The sequence below is a fragment of the Melozone crissalis genome, unplaced genomic scaffold, assembly GCF_028551555.1.
Source record: "Melozone crissalis strain CALT ecotype California unplaced genomic scaffold, PUWL_Pcris_2 ptg000018l_1, whole genome shotgun sequence".
Classification (NCBI taxonomy): Eukaryota; Metazoa; Chordata; class Aves; order Passeriformes; family Passerellidae; genus Melozone; species Melozone crissalis.
Window position 1 is genome coordinate 39369458 of NW_026535796.1, and position 22545 is coordinate 39392002.

General features: G+C 37.9%; 1 protein-coding gene across 5 annotated transcripts in view; it reads right to left on the reverse strand.

The window, feature by feature from the left end:
• EML5 (EMAP like 5) overlaps window positions 1-22221 on the reverse strand; it is a 94265-nt gene extending 72044 nt beyond the window's left edge. For 2 of the 5 annotated variants that reach the window (XM_054276247.1, XM_054276246.1), the window contains exons 1-2: window positions 21937-22217; window positions 2080-2239 (exon numbers count right to left, since the gene is read on the reverse strand). In XM_054276247.1, the coding sequence (XP_054132222.1) occupies window positions 2080-2239; window positions 21937-22133 (357 nt within the window). In that variant the 5' untranslated portion in view covers window positions 22134-22217. Of the gene's footprint in view, window positions 1-2079; window positions 2240-21936 lie in introns of all 5 variants that reach the window. The other 3 variants (XM_054276249.1, XM_054276250.1, XM_054276245.1) reach the window with 2 other exon arrangements.
• Between the last annotated feature and the right edge of the window lie 324 nt (window positions 22222-22545).

Consider the following 22545-nt stretch of genomic DNA (forward strand, 5'->3'; position numbering starts at 1 on the left):
AATAATCACTGACCTTAATGAAACTGTATGTTTCATTACCTTTAATTGTATGTAACTTGCAGAATTTAGGATTTATTTTGTAAGTTCAAGAGACACAAAGAAAAAATATTTTCTTCAATCTTCTTGAAAACAAACAAAAGATCAAAAACAATTAAATGTTTTAAAAGTTTTTTGCTTGATTCTTCAAGACCTCTATGAGGAAATATTTCTTTCCAAATCCTTTCTCAAACAGAATTAAATATAATTTTATGAAGTCTTTATTATTCAGAAAGAGGTTGAAGCCATTTACACTGTAAAACTAGAATGGACAAAAAAGATTATTCAAAAAAAATCAAGAAAAATAAAATGTTGAGATCTTCCTGTGCTTTGCAGCTTGTCTTGTCTTGACTGTGAAGACACCTTGCACAGATTTCTTGACACAAATTATTTACTAAATCAGCCACTTGTATTGTATGTGTTAACCAGTCAAAATGCTATTTATCCTATAGAAATTCTCAACAGAAAGACTAATAGGATTCAATTATTAAAAAAAAAAAAAAAAAAAAGCTGAGTGATTTGGCTCAATTTTTAAAGAAAATTAGTATTGCTGTAACATTTTTGCATGAATTGTGCCCTCTTGATGTTGATAAATAAATTTTTTTTAAATCTTTTGGGCAAAGCTTTTTTCACTGTTCAGCAGTTAATACTTACACTCATCAAAGACAAATTTAGCTTCAATTTCTACATAGATTATCTAAGTGAGTTTAAAAAACCAAAACCAAACTCCAACCTTGAATTGTAATCTTTGTTCCTAAAGACAGAGACCAATTCCAAATAACATAATTCCTTTACTGTCTGAAAAGCTCCAGGATTATGAGAAGAAAAATAAACAAGTTAAATACAATTTCTATCCATGCTGCCTATGTATTAATACTACAAAATCTAACCTTTCTATTCCATCTTCGAAAAATCAGGGTATTTCAATCCTAATTTGATGTATCTTGACCTTAAATTAAGAAGGCCATTCAAGTGAGGGAGTAACACAACAAGAACAATGTAGAGAAAAGATATTGCTGTGAAGTAGAAATGAGATTCTAGAAAGAAGCTGACTCTAGAAGCTGACTGCCTGAACAGTGAGAGGTCATTTCAACAAACTCAGAACATTCCTACAACAATTACAACATGTTTTAACAGAGACAAGGCTTTCCTCTTTTGTTCAACACAGCTCCACTTGATACTCTCTTAAGGACAGCAACTGGTCTCTACAGTACATCCTCACTTGAGGGAACAGCAGTAACTAACAGACACTGACCTTTTTAGCAAGCAAAAGGAGCTGGGGATACCACTAAATCTGAGTATCACATTGCAAGGCTGAGTGGGAAGGAAAGAAGTGTTTCATAGACCAGGAAAGCACATCTCCAGAAAGGATTTTCTCAGCTAATACCTTTGCAGCTGCTACCTAACATGTAAATATAACCATTAAATTTTCCATTTCCAATACATCAGTCAAGAAAGTCTCTTTACTCAGAGGAGCTAGTGTCTGGTAAAAACAGTCTCCAATATAGGTAGCAGCTCTGAGGACCAATTTACTACTCAGAAAACGTTCAAAAGCAACAAAATTCCAATGAAACCTTTTTCTTGACTCTCAGATATAGAATACATGAGTCTGAACAAACAACCAAAACGTGGAGAGCCACCAGTGAATCCAAAATGCATGAAAGAGAAGGGGATACTGCCTGAAGGCGTCCAAGGTGAGCAACACAACAGAGCTACCATCACTATGGGCACAAGACATGTCCCTGCACAGGGGAGGGCCACTGTCTCCAGTCATTTGGTCTAACTCTGAACTGTGGCTCACAGACCACAAGAACCTCCCTACCACCTCATCTCCATTCAAAAAGCTTTTGAAGTTATACTTTTCTTGCCAAATGTAAATATTTGGCATTCATTAGTAATACAAATTGATCTTCCTCAACTTGAGAATAAGCACATAGAACCTGAGACAGTACACTGTCTTTTTTAAAGAAAAGCTATGCGACAAGATTTCTAATAGATAAACAATTTATTCAAGTGTTTGAAAAAAGAATATCAATTACATACCTGACCATCTAAATCAAAGGCCAAGCAAGCTATGCCATGTGTGTGAACGTCTTTCAGGACAGATACAGTCTGCACAGTGTATGAATCCCACACACAGATGTATGGTTCCTTCCCAACTTGACCTGTTGCCACCAACACACGTTCAGGGTGCAAAGCAAGGCTGCCAAAAAAAAAGAGATAAAAATATTTCTGCATGACACTTTGGTATTTGCCTAGTTAGTTGCATTACTTTTTTTTCCTTAAAAATTCTTTTACAATATTTTCCTATGGATACTAGATAATAAAAAGTCATTTTGTATCACAGATTCCACAGTAGCTGTGAAATTCTAAATATAGTACATACCATCATCTTTCTTGAATTTAGCCTTCAAAAGCCTTCTAAATTTAAATTAGTTGCAAAATAGTCAATAATTCTCTGTTCCAAAAGTGTTTCCTAAATTTGGTCAGATTTTCATGCACTGAGAGAAATACCTCTTTTCCTTTCTTTATATTTCTTAAAACTCAAAAACACAAACAATGGAAAACAGAAGTTGGTGTTTAACTATCTACACATCAATCGTCAATGGAGAGAGATGCACATCTCCAGAAGTTCTTTATTCCACACAGTATTTGATGTCCTTTTTATGAGAGGACAGCTTCCTGATTGTACAGGAATTGTGCTGATTGTACAGAAACCCAAAGCACACCTAGCTTGGACTAGAGGCAATGACTACACTTCAGATGACTGAACTTAAGAGCAATTAAGATTATCTTAAATGTCTTAAATTTAATATAGAACAATTGGAAATAGCTGGGTTTGAATAATTATTAACTCTCCACATTTCTAGTATTGTAGAGAATTTTGTTTGTATTTCAGTCTTTCAGAGTGCATTTGAGGTTCATCAGAACTGTTTTGCTAAATCTGGGACCAAGCTAGAAAACATTCTAGTCAGCAAGATATTTCTTTGTTTTGTTTATGGCAGCAATCTGTATGGGAGAACACGGGCTCTGAGGACTCAGATTTCATAATACAGAAAAGTAAGAATATATTCTGACAGAAACCCAAAGAAACTACTTGATCACACTCCAAATATACTAGGTAGAGCAGTCCAGAATGATGTAGAAATACCACACAGAAGCCAGGAAGACAAAATTTCCAAAGCTGGCTGTTTAATTTGGCTAAAAAAGTTTCCAACCCTGCTGAATGCCAGGGTAATGAATGATCTTGAGACACTGGTGGACAGAATCACTAACAACACACAGTAAGTATATTTATCTTCTCAAAATGATTTGGAAAGGAGAAAGGCTGAGCACTTTGCAAAGGTAAGATGATCTTTAACTTGAACACAGGCTTTGATAAATAAAGTTCAAAGGGTGGAGACAAGGGAAGTTATAAACAAAAACAGCAAGGTTAAAGCTAACCAGGAAATTACCAGAAAAATCTTCTGATTCAAAAGATGTACACATTTTCTATATACACAAAGAGCAAGAGGAAACCACATTAGAAGACACAATATTTTATGAAGTTAAACTACAGTACACAATACACTTCCATATTTTTCTGTTTTAAAATAGAAGTTCAGTTTGTTGATATTGCTTGATGAGTTCCACATGCAAAACTGAGCAGAATTCCTAACTTCAAAGGTGAAAAGGTAAAAAGCCCTGAACCTTTCCATTTTGCTATGGGAATTTGTACCCTTGGCTACTCCCCGGTTCCCTCAGCGCCAGGACAAAGTAACCAATATTTCCCCACTTGGCTTCACAGCACTTCCGGAGTCGTTTATCTGACAGAGCAACTTCACAATTAAAAAACATTGCAGAAAGGAACTGGCAGCAAAACCTAATCACATTTCAATTCAGTTCTGCCACCTAATCCTGACTAACACCTGCACATCTTCCAGAGCACACAGAGGCAGATGGTGAACTCACAGGACAAAGGAAAAACATCTGGAGGGAAAGAAAATGCTGCATCCAAAATGATCTATTTTTTTAGAATGGCACCACAGAAAGGGAGCAATTAGACCAAATGGACAATAAAGAAATGTAGAAAAGGAAGTTAAAAGAATAAGCAAGTAAAAAGAGACAGAAACTAAGAGGAAAATAGGAAAAACCCAGCAGTCTCATGTCTGATTCCGCACCTCTTCAATCCTGTCCTGATCTGTGCTACAAGTGCATAGTGCATTTTTAGACAAGGAAAAACCACACCACAAGTACAACAAAACACTCACTGTATGTGTATAGACACACATACATGCAAAAGCACCCCCACACCACACCTGAAAAAACAATTTACAGCAACCAAAAATTAGCTCTGCATGTTTTTAATTGAAGCTCAGAGTCTTTAGAGAAACACAATGCATCAGAGATGGAAGGGACAACACTAAAGGCACTACCAAGGGAAAGGAGAACATTGTCCTCAGGCCAAGCATTCCAACTAATTTCATTCAAAGAATATTAGGTGAATACAGAGAAGGCTTCCTTTATTTCTAATTAATAAATGGCAAATAACAACTAATAGCAGTATCACAGTATTAGTTCTTTCTACATCACAATACAAAATACTGGCTTAAACAACTGAGCTCAAATTCTGCCTTGATATGGGATATAGTAAACTGCTAACTTTTCTAGACATTCACTGAAAGAAGAAAATTAATCTACAATAAATATTTTAACACAGCAAGCCCTTTTAAAAAATGCACATATCGTGAATTTCAGGGAAACTATTTAGCAAAGCTGTTAGCAGTGGCTGAAGAAACACCTATTTAAAAACACCTTTCCACATCTTTTCTTAGAGACCAAGGAGTGAAGGACAACTTAAAGTATCACCTGCAGGTATTCTATCTCACAGGCTATCAGAGCAGATCAAAAAGAGAAGCATGGAAAAAGTCAAGGGACTATTTCTGTTACCAACACTAAACGAAGTAACTACTACACATATTTACATTATTTTGACATGAGACATGAATGATAAGACAATGTTTTTCCTTAATAATCAAATCTTGGCTATTATTAATCCCATGGGGAACCATGCAGAATTACAGATCTAAAAATTTTGTGTACTCATGAGAAGTCAAGGATTAGATTCGAATTTTACACAATATGGTGACTCTTTTCAGTTCCTTCATTGGACTGTGAGTGACCAAGAAATACCAATAAGCATAGCAATCAATACAAAAACACAGTGTCTTGATCTAACCTCGAGAGTAGAAGCATCAGTACCAGTCACATCCTTGAGAACATTCTCTGCTAGAACTGCCCTGAGCAAAACACTTTAAATTGCTTCCTAGTGCAGACAGAAAGAGCTTAACTGGAATGGGTGCCCAGAAACAAATAACAGTATACACTTTCCATGCATGGACTGTAGGAACTTGTAGTGTGATGCGGTTAACAGGATCAAACAATGAGTTTGAGCTCTCTCTGGATACTCTGGGTATGATCTTCAACACAACTCTACTGAGGTGTCAAAATCATGTTGGGATGGTATCTGCAATAGCTGCTTGCCATTCATCCACTCAGCTCCTGAGATCAGGCAGAAAAGTATGGCTGTGGTTCAGCTCTAAAGGCAGCTTTCAAATCTCTTAGTGCGGGACTTGTGGGCTTAGGTACCCTCCCTCAAAAATATTCTCTTGCATTTTCTTTCTTAGGGAGAGGAAAGAGATTGCTTAGTGGCATAAAAAGCTCTGCACTCAGAAGAAAAGGACACATATTCCCTTTACAGCACTCAGGAGAGAATTCCCTTTACTATCCTGGTAATGAGAGCTGGTATGACCTCTCTAGGTTAGACTGCTGGAACTGTGCTTGCATCTAGCCCACACTGCTAGACTGTAAACTGGAGCTTGGTTTCCTTCCTTGTCCTTGAAGGATGACTAAGCTGATGAACAAGATACTGCTGCTTGTCCAGAAAAGGAAACAGATATTCCTAATGAGAAGTTCCTCAGGCCTTCTTGTTTGCCTCTGGCCTTTCTGACCTGGGCTCTTCCACAACAGATGTTAGATCTACTCTAGTAACATGTAACATATGTAAGAACACATCCAAAAGGCAAATTTTATGATGAAAAAAAACAGCTATGATGCTAACAAATTGCTAAGTCAAAATAATTTTTAAATTTACTCTAGAACTTGGCACTTCTCAGAAGAGTTCAGAAATAGAAAATTTAAAAAATTGTCTGTCACAATTGCAACAAACCAAATAGCTGGACTTGTAGTGAGCTGAGGTTTCCACCACTGTGTCTGGAAGACAGGTCTTTTCCTAGCCAGATACTCAAACTGGGCTGAAATGCAGTAGTAGAGCTCTAACAGCCTACTGAAAGGCATGTGTTTCTCACTTTAGTACATTCAAGCTCCCCTTTTTAATGCATTCAGGAAAGGTTCCTTCTCCCTTTCAGAGCAATATGTAATCATTCCCCAACATTTTGACCAGATCCATGCACTGTACAAGACCAATGTTAGATTATTATATTAAATACTAATGGCAGCCAATGAAAAAAAATAAAACCTGTCCATGTTGTGTCTGCATGGGATGAGACTAGAGTCATGGACAAGACCCTCCAATTTGTGTGAGGTTTGAACTGGCAGGGAATCCTGGAGGAGAATAGTCAATAATAAACTACTTGATAATAAAAGAAATTAAGATTCTTTTTCATCTTTCCTTGATTTGTGCTGAGCATTAGTAGGCATTGATTAATACAGACAGGCTGCAGACAAGGATACAGTATTAAAGATGATGTTTCCTTAGCAACAATATTGGATGAAAATCCAAGAATATATTCATGTGACTACTCCTGAGCTTCATAAAACTAGGGCACCAGTAAAAATGCACAAAAGAATACTGCAGTAAAATAACAGCATCTTAGATATCTCTTAATTAAGACTTAATTTCAAGTGTGAAATTGTTTCTATGCTTAAATAAAGCAAAATATTTTCATGGTGTGTTTACAGACATTTTACATACACTCGAGAATATTTTCTTATTTGCTGTAATTTATCCATATCTTCCAGAAAGAAAAACAGGGGAAGCTACAAACCATTTCTGTCATACTATTTAAGATCTTAAAGCAGAAAGAGCTGCAATCAGCAAACATCTCTCATCAAAGTTTAAACAGATCAAGTCAGAGCACACTTATTTTCCATAGACCAAACAAAGCAGGGCTCATCATGGAGCACCACTGCCAGCCTTCCATACAGTAATTGCCCCAGAGCCAATAATGTCAAACAGAGCTTTCTGGAGCTTCCTTAAATTGCACAAGCATCCAGCTTCTAAGTAAGAGAGGCTGAAGTGGAGACAGGGACAGTGAACTCAATCTGTACATTGGTCATTCCCAGCTGCAGTTTATCTCACTACAATCCATATTTCCTCCTATTGGATCTGAATGGTTTTAAATTAACAAGAAACATTTGTACACAACCCAGATACTCCTAAAGATTGCTTTGGGCTTCTATTTGTTCCTGAACTCCAAGGAGGGGGCAAAAATAAAAAAAACAGATGTACTTCAAAGAGAAGGAAAGAGTCAGAGAGTGACTAAACAACACTGATGTGAAGTTCCCAAACCATCAAATATGAGAACTGAGTAAAATATTCTGGGAACTATATGCTCCTATATGAAGATGTCCATTTTTGTCTTGCATTGTCATATCCTCCGCTGCTGAGGAAGGGATTGGCTTCAGCTTTCTGGTAAGTCATCATCTCTAGAAAACTGATTAAAAATAAAGATACTCCTCTTCTTTTCAAATACGAATGATTTTGCCAATGCCAACAGGAAAACTCATGCTTTGACTGAGTGGGGGTGCTGGATTTTTACAAATTCTACATGATTGTGACAATCTAATCACCAGGTTTTCACAATCTGAGGAACAAAATTATTTTCTAATATGCCCCTTGAAAAAGAAGATAGCAGAATTACTTACATGTTCCTAGCTAAAAAATCTTCTCACATGAAAGTTAGAAATATCATGTACTCCAGATTAATTTGGAGGTAAATTTGCTAAGATAATGTCCTGCTATTCTTTAATAGCTATTCCTATTAAAGAACTAGTGGTACAATAATGGGACATAGTGGACCCTGATGATAAGTAAGAATCCCACCTAAAAAATATCCAACTGATGTCTTTCCTTACCAGACAATGCACAGACTTGACCAATTAGTTAAACCATTATTACAAATGAAGTGTCAAACATGACTCCCCTAGAACTAGCAGCAAGGGAAAAAAATAAAAAAAGAGAGAGAGAGGAAAAAAAAAGGGAATAGGAAACCAGAAGTGCAGGATCTGTGGAGAGAAGACAGTGCAATCAGTTGTCAGGAACTTGGGAGCAAGTGCAGCTGTTCAGCTCCTTTGGGTCTCTAGATTTGAGGACCCAAAAGAGATCCTTTAACAAATCAGGAAGTACTAGTAAATGGTTTGAATTTGTCAGACACAAAGTTAGAAAGCAGTCCTTTGCTCCTGAGCACATGTGGTGAAAAGCATACAAACCTACAAAATAATCACAGATTTTAAAAAATGCAGTTTAAAATTAAAGTGGAAACATCTATTTCCCATTCTAGCCAGTTGATAAAAAACTACTTTACTAAAAATTATCATGTCATAGACACTTAATAATGGCAAAACTGAGACAAACATGACTATAAAATATGAAAATAATTAATTTCAAATAAATTTTGTAATGAAATACAGTCTAGAAAGCGAAACTAAGTGGCAAAAGTTCTTATCACAATCAAAATTCTGAGCTAGAAATCTAAAGAATAAATTATTTAAGGTCAAAGAAGCATTTACTCCAAATTTTTTAGCCAAGACCATTTCAAATATTACTTTTCAAAGGAAGGTTATTTTGGATGCTTCTGACCATTATTTAACTAAATTAACTTGCTTGACATACAATTTTTTCTTCTTTCTAAATCTTTCACTACTACTAAAACCCTTGGAATATTCCTTTACCTAGTCATTATGATTTGCTTCTTCTCTACAAGATTTAGAACAGTTTTTTACTATTAGATTAACCTTCCATCTATTACTTTTAAAATTTATACTAGATCTTCTAGTATCACACAGAAAAAAAAAATCACAGAATGTACTATTTTCTTTCATATTTCTGAACAAGTATATTAAACAGCAACTCAGTCTTTTTCTCCTATGGGAGAAAATGAAATATTAATGAAAATCTCTCAAAATGCAAGAACTTATCAACTGAATATTTGAGTGGAGTCACAGAACAACTAGTGACAATTTTTGAAAAGTTCTTCTTTAGTACAGAAAGGCTATCCTGACAAGATTAGCAGTTGGCTTAATGTAAGGACTGGTGGGAAGAAGGCAGTGGCAGAGCTGCTATTGAAACAAGCTGAGAGAAGCACAACATTCATTCTGTGCTTCATTACCAACCAAAGAAGCTTTAGAGCAGAAGAAAACAGCATCTTGCCAGCTCTGGACACTGCAGATACACAGATTTCTCCAGGAGTTCTTGAGTATATCAGGCCTGCAGGTGTTCTGCAGGTGTTTGACAGAGGTGTTTTCCTACAGAAAAAAGTCAAGGATATCTCCAACACTCATCACAAATTGGCCATCCAACTTTTTCTGGGTGCATCCAACTTTGCACCAGAAAAGTGAAAGGAACCAGGATACCACTTAAAATTGGGACAACATCTGAACTCTTGTTTAGAAAAAAACCTATAAATATGCTATAGAGGCCACAAAAGGATTTACACAAAAGACCATCTCCTAAAACAAACAAAATCCCCACAGGTACCAGAAATAAAACAGGAAAGAAGCATAGGAAAACTAGAGAATATTAAAGGGACTCAGAAGTCAACATGTAGTTGGTAAGCAATGAAAGATGTCACCCATCTAGGCTCACAAACTTAATTACTGAAAACCAATAAAAAGGAGAAGATGGATAAAGATCATTCATGTGCAGCACTCGCAAGAAAACACAAATCTTCTGCTTAAAAATTATCTTTATCTCAAGAATACTGATCCATTGATTATTCCTAATGAGGAATGTAACGTAATGTAATACTCATAAACACATGCTGTAACCTGCAAAAGATGCAAAATCATGATTATTTATAAATTATTACTGAATAATTTTTCAAAGGCTATTCATTTTTGTGGTATTAATTTATATGGCAGAAGAAATAGTAATTGAAAAAACAGTAAGCAAAAAGGAACCTGTAACTAGATGATATTTGTGTTTTCTAATGTGCAACCTTGATCCAAAAAAAAAAAATCCCAAACCAAACGTTTACTAGCTCTTCAAACATTTCTTTTATTTCCTCAAGTACTCTAGAAGACTTTTTCACTTAAAATGTCACACTCACCACAATAAATCTTCAGGCAATTTCCAAATGCTGTCAGATGCCTTGTCTTGATCTAAGATAAAGCATCATTCACCTTGCTTGCTCTTGTAGAGGGATTATAAGCAGGGAACAGGGATTAGCACAGTTCTAAAAGTCAGGAGAAGGTTTATACTGCTGTCAGCTAACCAAAACATAGAATTAATCCACTCATATTGCATGCAAGCTGTCTTGATAAAATGGAGACATCTCACCATCACAACTAAAATGCAAAGTTTCTTTAAAGTGAATTTTACATTTAAATACATTTTGGTTTTTCCCCCCCCAGTGGTATGTATATATAATATTTGTGTGCACCTTTATCAGAGTCTGACATTTACAGGAGCTTTGCTCTTGAAGTTACCCTATGGTTCAGAAAATTGAAGGGTCACTGTTATTTTTAAAATAGCAACTAGATTTAGTCACAAGAAACATACCACATAAACAGAAAGAATCAAAGCAGCAAAACACTCTTTGAGAACATTGTTTTAAAAACATGTCATATCTACAAATTTCATTCTCAGTTGGGGTAAAGTAAAAAATACATGAAGTAATCAGGAGTGAAATGTATGAGCATTGTGAGAACACAATGACTTTAATGTAACTATGAGCAATTTCTAAACAATTTTCAGCTTTTGGACACATTTTCTTTATTATTAGATCTCATCCTTTGCCTCAATTTAGTTTCTTTTTTTTCACTTCAATTTTTCCCCTGAATCAAGCATTTATTTGCACGTAATTTCATGCCAAATATCTCATCAATATACTTCATATGAAGCCAAAGGAAGTTTAAGGTGTAATACTTGCTATAGTCAACAGTGTAAAAGGCAAATGCAAGGTTTCCCTAAATGCAATCTGTCACTCATGTGGCCAAACCATCAGCGGAAGCACTACTGCAGAGGTACCTCTAGAGCTGATCATTTTGTTGACACTGATGTTATTCTCTCCATTTACTCACTCTGGACACATTTCTTCCAATTCTTGAATTCAAATCCCAAAAAAGGAGCCTCTAAAAATATTTATCAAAGATGACCCCATGAATATTTGAGCAATTAGAAGTTGGATGCTGCTGTTAGACTAGAAGATTTAGTTTTGAATGACTTTTTGGGGATTTTTGTGGAATTTTGGAGGCTTTTTGCTAAAATGGCGTGTGCTTTTAAGGCAAAGTAATCAAACTGACCTTTGCATACAGTTATGAGTCTTGATCCATCCTGTCTGCAGCCCAAAGCAATAGGCGCTGCAAAGGAATTCCTCTGAAAAGGTTTGGAAGATCAAGCAGTGAAATGAAATTAGAAACCTATGAAAAATGGTTGGAAGGATTGTTCCCTGTATTTTCTGAAGTAATATCTGAATACCCAGGGCTGTCATAAAAGAATAGGTATCAGGCACCATCTTACAGAACTTATTCAAAAGACAAGGAGTCCAGCAGGAAGCCTCTCAACAGTGATGAGAATTTCCAGTTAAAGGAAAGTCTTTTGCAACTAGGCTGAGGACAGCTACTCTGAAGAAAAGCTATAGTATTTCTTTGGAGATTTAATAATGCAAGTATCCTCTAGCAACCAGGTAAAATAACAAGGAACACTGCTTTTCTAACTGAAGTGGTCTCACAAAGACATCTTGCTTTAAATGCAGAGTAGCAGTGGTGTCATCAGATGGTGCACACACTGGAATCCTTTGTGGATTCTATCTTTTGCAATATAAAAGATAGGCATCATAAACCTGACTTTAAAATTCTATCCTAGCTTTTGCTACCAAGAGTTAAGGCAATCTTGGCTGATTCTGACCTTTTTTGTGCAAACCAAGCACTGCATTTTCAAAGCCTATTACTATGGTAATAGCTACCAGCTATTACTATTACTATGTAATAGCTAACAGCAATGCAAATAACGACACTGGGTATTTCTTGTAGAAGGGGAAGTCTTTTGTAGCCAGTGAAGTAATCAGAGCAATCTGTGCCCTAATGAAGGTGATTTGTATGTATCTATAACATTCTGGAAGGTGCTTCATTGGTACACCAGGGGAAATTCATACCACACCAGAATCTCATCGGGCAAAATATCTTCACCACACGTATTTTGAAGAGAACATTCAACACCATCTAGGTCAAACATTCAACCAAATTATTAAGATGGTTATGGGAGCTTTCACACTCTGCTACCTAAGTTAATGGAAAATTACAGCTTTATTTTTCTTTTCAAGGTATTTCAAGTGCCCAGTAATTTTGCTTACCATGTGAATGTAGTAAAACCAATAGTTTATGTCAAGTCAAAAAAATAGATTGTGAATAAACCAATTTCCTTGATCATATCATAACAGCACTATAATTGAAGTGTACCTTAACAAACCTAAATTTTAATGTGAGCGTATGTCTAATCTTTATCAGTACAGATTAGACACATTTGCCACTTTTATGAATAATAAACTATTTTCCCCTTAAAGTCATTGATGCTAAACAAAAGTGCTGTCCTAAATCACAAATACAACTCTGCAGGTTGTGTAATAATATTTTGAAAAATTAGGTAAATTCTCCCTTGAAGTAAAAAAAAAGCCCTGGAGATATTATAAAAGGTATGACTAAATTCTATGGATTTTTTAGCTTAATGTCAGTGTCAGCTTAAACTTCGAAAATCCCAAAATGTAGATGACATAAAACAAGATACATCTTTTTGCAATTATTTCAGGTTCTGTTTCAAACATATATCTTTTTTAAAAAGCCAACAATGTTTGTGTTATTAATTACAGTAAAGTCTAAAGTAATTTTTTGATATGTCATACCGAACATGTACACTATGGTTTTCAATCTAAAAAAATTAAAGAGGGATACAAAAATCAACAGTTCAAAATTATTTAAACATGCTAAGTTACTGCCTTAAAAGATTAGGGCAGACCTCAACATTTCTGCAGAAATGCCCCAAAATTTTTAGGAATCAAATATTATTAAGCTTTTGGGTACATTTCCTGCTCTTCTCAGACATTGTCCTAGAGCCTCATGTTGTTGAAATAGTTCTGAGAAAAAGACCCAAGTACCAAATCCAGAAAAGCATTTTCTACAGCACCAAGGCATTTTCCCATTTGAGTATTGACCCGACCTGACCTTGCCTGTGAGTGCTGACAGAATCAGATCAGAAGGTGATGTGACTGCTGGCTATGAAAAGCACAATGCATGAAAGCAAGCTCCTAAGCCTAGCTGCTTGCTGTGTTGATCTACTTTAATCAACTTCTAGTATGTTTTAAATTTTCAGTTCTGGTTGGATATTTTTGGTATTTCTATTAGTGTAGTTTTAATTAGGAAAAGTAAAGTTTTCAGTGGTATGCAGGTGTATTAAACAACAGGCTTATTCTAGCCTCACTTCAAACTGAATTCAGGAATGTTTTTATTCTGTATTCCTAAAATATTTTCATTTTATCAAACTAAATCCAAGAAAAATATTTTTTAAAGATGATGTACAATAATGAAAGTTAAAAAAAAATAAATTAATGAAGTTTCAACACTAAATCCCTCAAAATACATCTTTCAGACAGTATAACATGTTCCAGAACAGGTCTAGAACTACTGAGAAAACTTGGTTTACCTGAAGGAGAAGGCACATAATTTTGTCTTTCCTTTCTCTCACTGATCTGTTTAAGATATGCACCCAAATCTTCCCTTCAGACTTTTAAACATTTGACAATTTGAGACCACTTAGCATGAAAAGCTGGAAAAAGCTTAACTGGGACTTTGCTCTTGAGAACCACAGTATAAAATGATCAGCAGGGTCATCATCTCACCTTGTCCTAGCAATTGCTTCTGCTCTAAGAAATGCCATTTTGACTGATAGACAAAAGATACCGACGCTAGAGGCTTATAGGAGGACTGCTTAGTTTAATTATGACACAATTTAGGTTTTAAGCAATGACTTCTTTCATGGAGGGAAATAAACTGAGAATGCTCACAAAGATCATCTGGAGATGGTAAAGTGAGTTAATTGAGTTGTCTTTAGTATAAACAAACAAAAAAAAAAAGACACCACAAAGGCCCAAAGAAAAGCTAAGGAGAATACATGATTTTTCAGCTGGAAATATAAACTTTAGGGGAAAAAACAGAAATCATTTCCTCAAAATATATTCAGAAAAGAAAAATGCCTTAATGGCTTATTAACAAAGTACAATAGCTTGGTGATTTAACCTGCTCAAGTGATTTGGGTGCCTGTATTTGACCTCTCAGAATGGTACATCACATGACTTAGCATTACATTGCTTTCATCCTTTGAAGCAAGAACGTGGTTTCCTCATCAAGTGCAAATGGAGAATGAAGCCCAGGTGCCACATTTCAGCAGGAACCTACCAGCACACATCCCAAAGCCCACTCTTTCTTACAGAAAATACTGTTAAAGTATTTCATTTCACAGTAAGCATTCTATTGCATACCAAACCATGATCTATAGTTCATATCTAATTTTCTTCAAGAAAAAATAATCTGAGAAACTATTTCCTTAACTAGATTTACATAAAATTATTTTTATGTAAAAAAAAAGAAAGTAATCAATAATGTTTGTAGTCAAAACACTGATGCTTTCAAACTGAACTGCCTATTCTGGAAACTCCTACTGCTCAGCATGGGCCTACAGGATTTATATTTGGTTGAAAAGTCACTTGACTGGTCACTGAGCACCACTGAAAAGAGCTTGATCCACCTATCTTCTTCACACTTTCGCTTCAGCTATTTATCATATACAGGGATCAAATGCACTCTGAGCCTTCTCTCTGGGCCAAATGTTCCCAGGTCTCTCAGCCTCTCATCAGGGGGGATGGCCAAGATTCTTAATCATCTTTGTGGCCCTTCAATGGAGCCTCTTTAGCAGTTCCTCGTGTCTCTTGTCCTGAGGAGCCCAGAATTGCACACAGTATTTATGTTTTAAGTTATTTCTGCAATACTCCAGGGGCAGCCTCACCAGCACTGAGTCAAGGGAAATACTCCTGCCAAGGACCTTCCTTGGGACCTGAGAACAAGGACTGGTTTCCCAACACCATACCCCATAATCCAGGCTGTATGCACCTTGTATGTTTCCTAAGTATCAGACAAGCTACATTTTGAGGTGTTTCTATGCATGATCCATTTCATATTTGAAGCACAACTATAAAATGGATTTTAATCCTGTTTTCCTCCAGTAATTAGAGGCTACAATGGGGGATGACTTGCCTTCTTTGATGGTTATAATTATTGAAGTAGTTTGGGAGATTGCCTTTCTGCAAATGAATAAACAACAAAGTTCTTTTCTACAAAGAAAGATATGGACTGTAGAATTCAAGTGCATACAAAGAATTCCTCACCAGAACACGCTTAATCCAAATGTCTGTCACATTCATAATTCAAAAGACACGAGAAGTTGCACATGATAATTAGAAATCTTTCCTTATGTGGCAACCTAGTATTCATTCAGTTACATTCCCTGAAATGCAAAATACACAACTAATCATTAAATTCCTAGTGAAAATTCACAGATCTGCTGCCAAACCAATTAACAGAATTTCACCTGACAAAAATCTGTAACTGTGCTTAGTAACCACTCATTAACATTTGTGCTTGACTGTCATCTGGAGTTCGGTCAGAAATATACACCATATATTCCAGGCAAGAACAAGACAATAAACCTGACAGCAGATACCCCAACATTCAATTGGTTGAGGTTTTCTGAGAACTCTTAGGTGTCAGACTAGTGGGGGAACACAGAACCTGGAAAGAAAATAACTTCCCTCTATGTTCTTGTGAAACCTGTTTGGCTCTTTTTCTGAGAAAATAGTCTCTTTTGTTCTTTTTTTTTTTTTTTTGATTACTAGAATCTAATGAAAAGGGATCAAAGAGAGGCAGAATGATACAATCTTTACTAAAAAGTCCAACAGCAGGTCATCCAAAGTCATAAGACTGCATAGTTAATGAAAAGAGAGGGGGAAAAAAAGATCTGTTGCCATTCAAAACTAGGATGTGACTAATCACCGCACTGCCAGAATTTCTGCTTGCAAACCACAGCTGACAGGCACACAGAGCAAGGCCTGGACCTGCCTCCCAGAGAGCATTATCTAGGAGCAGTCTTAGAAAGCAGCTGACAGAGTCCAACAATTCCTTAGATGTTGATGGTTAGACTAACACTCAGAGTGTTGCAATAAATACATAAATCAGAGTTGGCAGACAGCACTAACACCAGAGAGAAGAGATGATTTTAGTGGTTTTGATTCTCACTAGAAGCTAATAAATGTTGACACTAAAATGAAATGGTTTATTTTGCCTTGGAATACAAGAACAAAATCATAGTATTTCAGGAAGGAGATAAAATTGAGATTTGAAATACAAAAAGATGGCAGTCTTAAATCAAGTGCCTGAAAAGATCACAGTTTAGTGGCCAGAGGTTTAATTCCTTGGGAAACAAAGTTCAGGTAATCCCCAGAGTTCACAGCAACAAGAAAAATTGTCTTAAGAAAAGCCATGATGTAGACAAGCAAATTAATTTGTTGGAATCAGCCAAACCCTGTCTCCATGAGGACAGAGACAAATGCTTTGCTATTCTTTCCACCTGTCTTGCATATTCCTCTGCTCTCTGTAAACATGCAATTTACCTCTCTACAGTCTTGGATACACAAAGGGGCAAATGACCAAGAGGGGCACAAAGGGGAAAATGACCAAGTTTTAACTAAACACAAAGTACAAGCATTTATTTCTCCTCTGTCTTTGTAGTATAGTATTGGTTAGTTTCTGGTACTAGAACTCCTAATAGTAAAGAATTTCAATGTTTTCTGAATAATATTTTAAGTTATGTTTGCCCTAAAAGCAGAACACTGCATGAGTCCTGGGACAAATGATAGATGATTTCTTCCCCTCAACTTAGTCCAAGACAAGGAAAAATATACAGACTTCAGACAAGAAGGGAAATTCACTTAGATACAGCTTAGAGTTGCTCAACAGCAGAGCCATAAATGCCATTATCAGCAGAGATTCAAGAGTTCTTACTAGCATAAAATGTGCCAGCTACTACCTTAAGCAATAAAACCTACCACAAGCATCTTAATCAAGTAGTCACAGTGATTAAGTTCTAGGAAGAATATACAAAAGCAGCACTATTATTTGCCAGCTAGCTCACATAATGGATATTAAAAAAGTAGGACAGATAACAACTCTTCCTCATTTGTTTCCTTCTGACAGAGAAACATAATTCTTCTTTCTGTGACTGGCACAGTTATGTGGTTGTTTTGTGCCAGCATAAAGGTAATGGTGCAAAAGGAGAATTACAAATAAGTGCTAAAGTCTGAAATCAAGAATCATGGAAAGCAGAATATAAAATTTTCCCAAGTCTACTAAAGCTCTCAAAGAGATGCATTGGTTTAACCTTACGTTTTTGTTTTATTTTCCAATTATTTGGTTTATTATTTCAATTATTTTTCATCAATGTCAGATGAAAAGTTAATTCCCAGTAAAATTCCTGTACTTTGAAGCAAAAAAGGAAAAGATGGTCACAGGAAGGGAAGGAAGGGAAGGAAGGGAAGGAAGGGAAGGAAGGGAAGGAAGGGAAGGAGCAAAAAAATAAATCAAAAGGAAAAATTATTCTACAAGTCACCTTGGAGCATGTCAGTGGTCTCCTTGGAGCACATCAGAATAGACAATTGTCCTAGTGACATCAAAGGCTTTTGCCAGTAAATTGCCTTTTAAAAAGGTGGATAAGTTCAGGATTTCCAATCTTCTCATATAAAAAAAAAATTAAATACACAAATACGCTTTGGCTGGCCCAGACAAATAAGGAGTCTCAACATGAGTATGAATTTTACAGTACGACAAGTTAAAACTCTGAGGGGGCATCTTCTGAAATCTTGATTGAGATCAGATTTAAATACAATCCCCCTAAGGTGTCTCTGAAATGGGAAGATCAGCCAACATCAAAAACCCTGTGATCCTCTAAACCAACAAAATTATGGAGAGAACAAAGTTAAGATCTAACCTGAACACAACAAGACACTGTTTCTTCCTCAGAAAGCAAACCATTCTACAGATCACAAGCTAGTTTGGTGATGCATGAAATCCTAGAGAACACACACTTGAAACCAGTAGCTTTGTAGGAAAAACCTGCATTTTCATTCAGTAATAGTATCTCCCACACATACACAGCCATGCTTGGACAGGGGAACTTTTCTTCCACAAACATAGCAGACATCCAAGTTATGCTGCTGGCAACAGATCAAAGCCAGTCACCTGAGATTTCATGTACAAGATCTTTCTCCTTATTTACTCCTGAAAAATATAAGAAACTCAATTAACTGCACTCCTGAAAGATGCAAATTTCCAAAGTATTTCTGCAGCTGATACTTTCCACATGTGTTTGCATACATTCCTGGACCTCAACCACAAATATATGCAAATGAATAAGAAATGGGAGACAAGATTGAAAACATGTAACTGTATCCTCCAGGATAGTGAGCTAATTTCTGGAAAATAATTCTTAGATGAGATATAAAAAAATCCATAAAATGCAAAAGCTCACCAGCTCACAAGAAAAGTATTTTAAAAAATGGAATACAACTGAGATTGTTCAAATTAAAAAAAAAAAACCCCAAACAAACAAACAAACCACCAAAACAGACTAACAAAAGATGTTTGAAATTATCCTCATTATCCTCTTTTAGTCCAAAAGAGTTTTCAATAGATCTGAGGGACAAAACACTGAAAGAGAGCTTTCTTACTTTTACTATACAGTTAACTGAGGCTGAGGAGTTTGGGGTGTGGACACCACGATTAAAATTAAGATTAGACACTCATACTGAAAACAAATCATGTTAAAACACCTAATCATATAAAAATAATACAGCAGGGTTTCATTTAACAGGGTTTCATTTAACAAAAGCAGATAAAACCTCAAAGCAGAACAAAAACTAAATGCTAGTGTTAGAAATTTCCAATGGAAAATGTCCTATGACTGTCCATTACTCCAATACTGTTTTCTACTACTAAAGAAATGGTCTCTGACTTAAGAACTACATCTTTCCTGGTTGATGTTTACAATTATAATGTCATCCAAAGAATGATAACAATATAAAAGTTCTCGTAATGAAGAGCACTAATAATATCACCATGTAGTGAGAAATATTTATGCTTAGTCCCTGTAGCTATGGAGCTAGGCTCATGAAAGTTTGATTCTTTAAATACATAAGATTTTCAGACTCCAGAACTGCTTTCACAAATTAGACCCCATACTTGTAAAAAGACACTTAATCCTCCCATTGCTTTCACTAAAAAATCCCAAATATCTCAGCATGCACAGTACTTGCTGAGACCGCTGAAGCACAAAATCTATTCATTCTTTTCCAATACAACAGTTGAGTTTATCTTCAGAGGGAAAATTTAGCAACACTGATTACTATATTATATAATCCAATTCCTGTTTTTTGGGCTTTGGGTTTTGTTGTTGTTTTTTTAATATTCGACCTTCCTATGTCTCCTTTAAATATTAAGAACTAACATGTTTAGATACTCAAGTTTAGTCAGCAAAAGTGTGAGATGGCATTTAAATGGTACCACATTGCATTTCAGAGAAAGTAGCAAGTAATTGTGCTATTAGAAATAGCCACACTGCTTTTAAACCAAGCATTCCTCTTTATGCATGCTGATATTTCTGTATAGCTTTTGCATTTAAGAACCATGCAAAATTCTAACTGCATACTTACCATACTTAGAATTATATTCTCGCATCAATACATTCCAGAGCAGAAGAAACTGCTATATTTGAAAGGGCCATGGTATCATTCAAATCAAAGTACATACACAAACCAGACACACTTTCTCTCCAGTTAGCTGACTTACAGCAGATTTTTGTTTGTTTGTTGGGTTCTGTGGGTTTTTTTTTTTTTTTTTTGTTTAGTACTATTCTAAACAATTCTGTCACATTTTAGCCAAATGTAGCACACTGTACCAAAACTGAGAAAGACTGAGCAAGAAACTGTTACCACATGCAAACGGAAAAACTTGTCCGGTTGTAGCTCAAACCATTTAATTCTTCTGCTACAAGAAGTGCTACTGAAACAAGCAGTGTCACTCGGAAGCCCTGCTGAATAGATGGTATTAAATGTGTAATATTACACTGCCGCGACCTCGGAACGAGCGGGAGCCACCGCTTCCCGAGCACAATAGCAAGGTGCAGATCTGGATTTCCCACAGCACCTGACATCACAGGTGGCTAGCAGCTCTTAAGAAAACAGTTTTTCCTGGATCAAAGTGAGAATGTTAAAATATAAAGCAATGCAAATAATAGTGATTCAAACTCCTGACTCAACACCCCTAGTATGACACTCTACCGTGGTACATTGACTACGTTCTATTCACATATCTAGCACCAAAGAGAAATATACTATGGAAGTGACACCCTTCTTAGAAACATTCACAGCCATACTTCAGAGCTATTTAAATTCCTTCCAAAAGATCTAAACAAAGGAAAAAAGTGGCCATGATGACCAAGTTTTCTAGTGTGTCTAAAAGCTTAAATGAAAGACATAGCATCTATTCTGCTCTCTACAGGCAATACCTGTTACTCATGAGTAACACATACAGAGGTATGCCTTGGAGCACTAAGGATCATAAAAACAAATTTTGTACTGTTAAACATTCAAAAAACCTACAAAAGTATCTACTACTAGCTCTTACCCCAATAGGAAGACCAAAGGAAATCAGAATTTAAAATCCATCTGCAATGACACCTACTGTAAGGGAAAAGATTGATGACTCAGGCTTACATCTGCCCTTCATACTCCTCAAATTCTCTTACTGATCTCACAACACCACTAGGCTTACAAAAGCATCCTTGGAGTGGAAAGACATATAAGAAATCATACCAGCACACTTCTTTTGCAGTATCAGTTTATAATTAATTTTTTAATGGACTCAGCACCTGGTAACATTCCCGGCCAAATGAACTACTGAGCTACAGAAGAAGCCGCAACTTCTCAAGAAAGGCTGTTCTTTTAAGATTACCCTAAAAGTTGCGTGAGTTACAGGCAGGCCACTAATTCCCCATGTAATCGTCGCCTTTTAAACACCAGACAAAGGTCTACCTGCTACAGATTAACCTCCTCCGCAGCCCGAGAGCTCCGGGAACACACGCGATTAATGCTTCTCCTCCCGCCGGCCCTTTGACATTCAGGGGCGGCCGGGCACCGAGCGGCGACCCTGGGGCTGCCGCGCCGGGCACAGGCGCCCCTACGAGTTACGGCACCGCACACCGGCGGCAGCGGGGGCCACACAGCGCGGCTGATTAAATCCGACAGCTAAAAGCCATTTCCAGGCTGTTTCTACCCCCGGCGAAGCCCGGGCGGGGGGGGCGGTGAGGAAGCGCTGGCTGTCCTTGATGTATTTCGGTCCGACCCCCGGATCCCCACAGCACCGGCGGGACGCGCACCACCGGCGCTGCCCGGAACGGCACCGGGGAACACTCGCGCCCCGCTCCAGGGGGAAGGGAGGAGCGACTGGGGGACGAGCCGGGCTGTGGGGCCGGGACGGTCGGAGCCCGCGGCGGGATGCGGCCCGGGGGCGCGGCGCCAGCGGTACCTGATGATGTCGTCCTGGTGCCCCAGGTAGAATTTCTGCCGGTGCTCCCGGGGGCTGTAGACCACGCCGACCCCCGCCACGAAGTAGACGATCTCTTTGGCGGCCGTGTAGTAGAGGTTGTTGCGGCACTGATGACCCCGGTAGCCGTAGACCCACTCCAGCCGCAGGTGGCAGCTCGGCGCGCTCCGGTCAGCCATGTCCACCCGCCCCCGCCAGCCGGGTACGGCTCGCTCCCGCCGGAGACCCCGCGGGAAGGGGGCGACGGGCCGGCCGCCCCCTCCGCTCGGCTGGGTGCCCGCCGCGCTAATCCCAGCCCGCCGACATGGATGCCCGCCGCCGCCGCTCGTCCGCCGCCGCCGCCGCCTCACTGAGGGCGCCGCCGCCCGAGCGCTCCTCGCCGCCCCGCGCCGCCAGACATGGCTGCGCTGAGACACCGCCCGGGACGCGGAGCGAGGGCGCGGCGCCGCTCCGGCCCCCCCGCGCCCCGGATGCGCCTGCGCCGAGGGCGGCGCCGTCAGCGGCCGGGCGGGCCCGGCGGGCGGCGGGGGCGACGCGGGGACCGAGCGGAGACCCAGCGGGGACCCAGCGGGGACCGAGAGGGGACCCAGT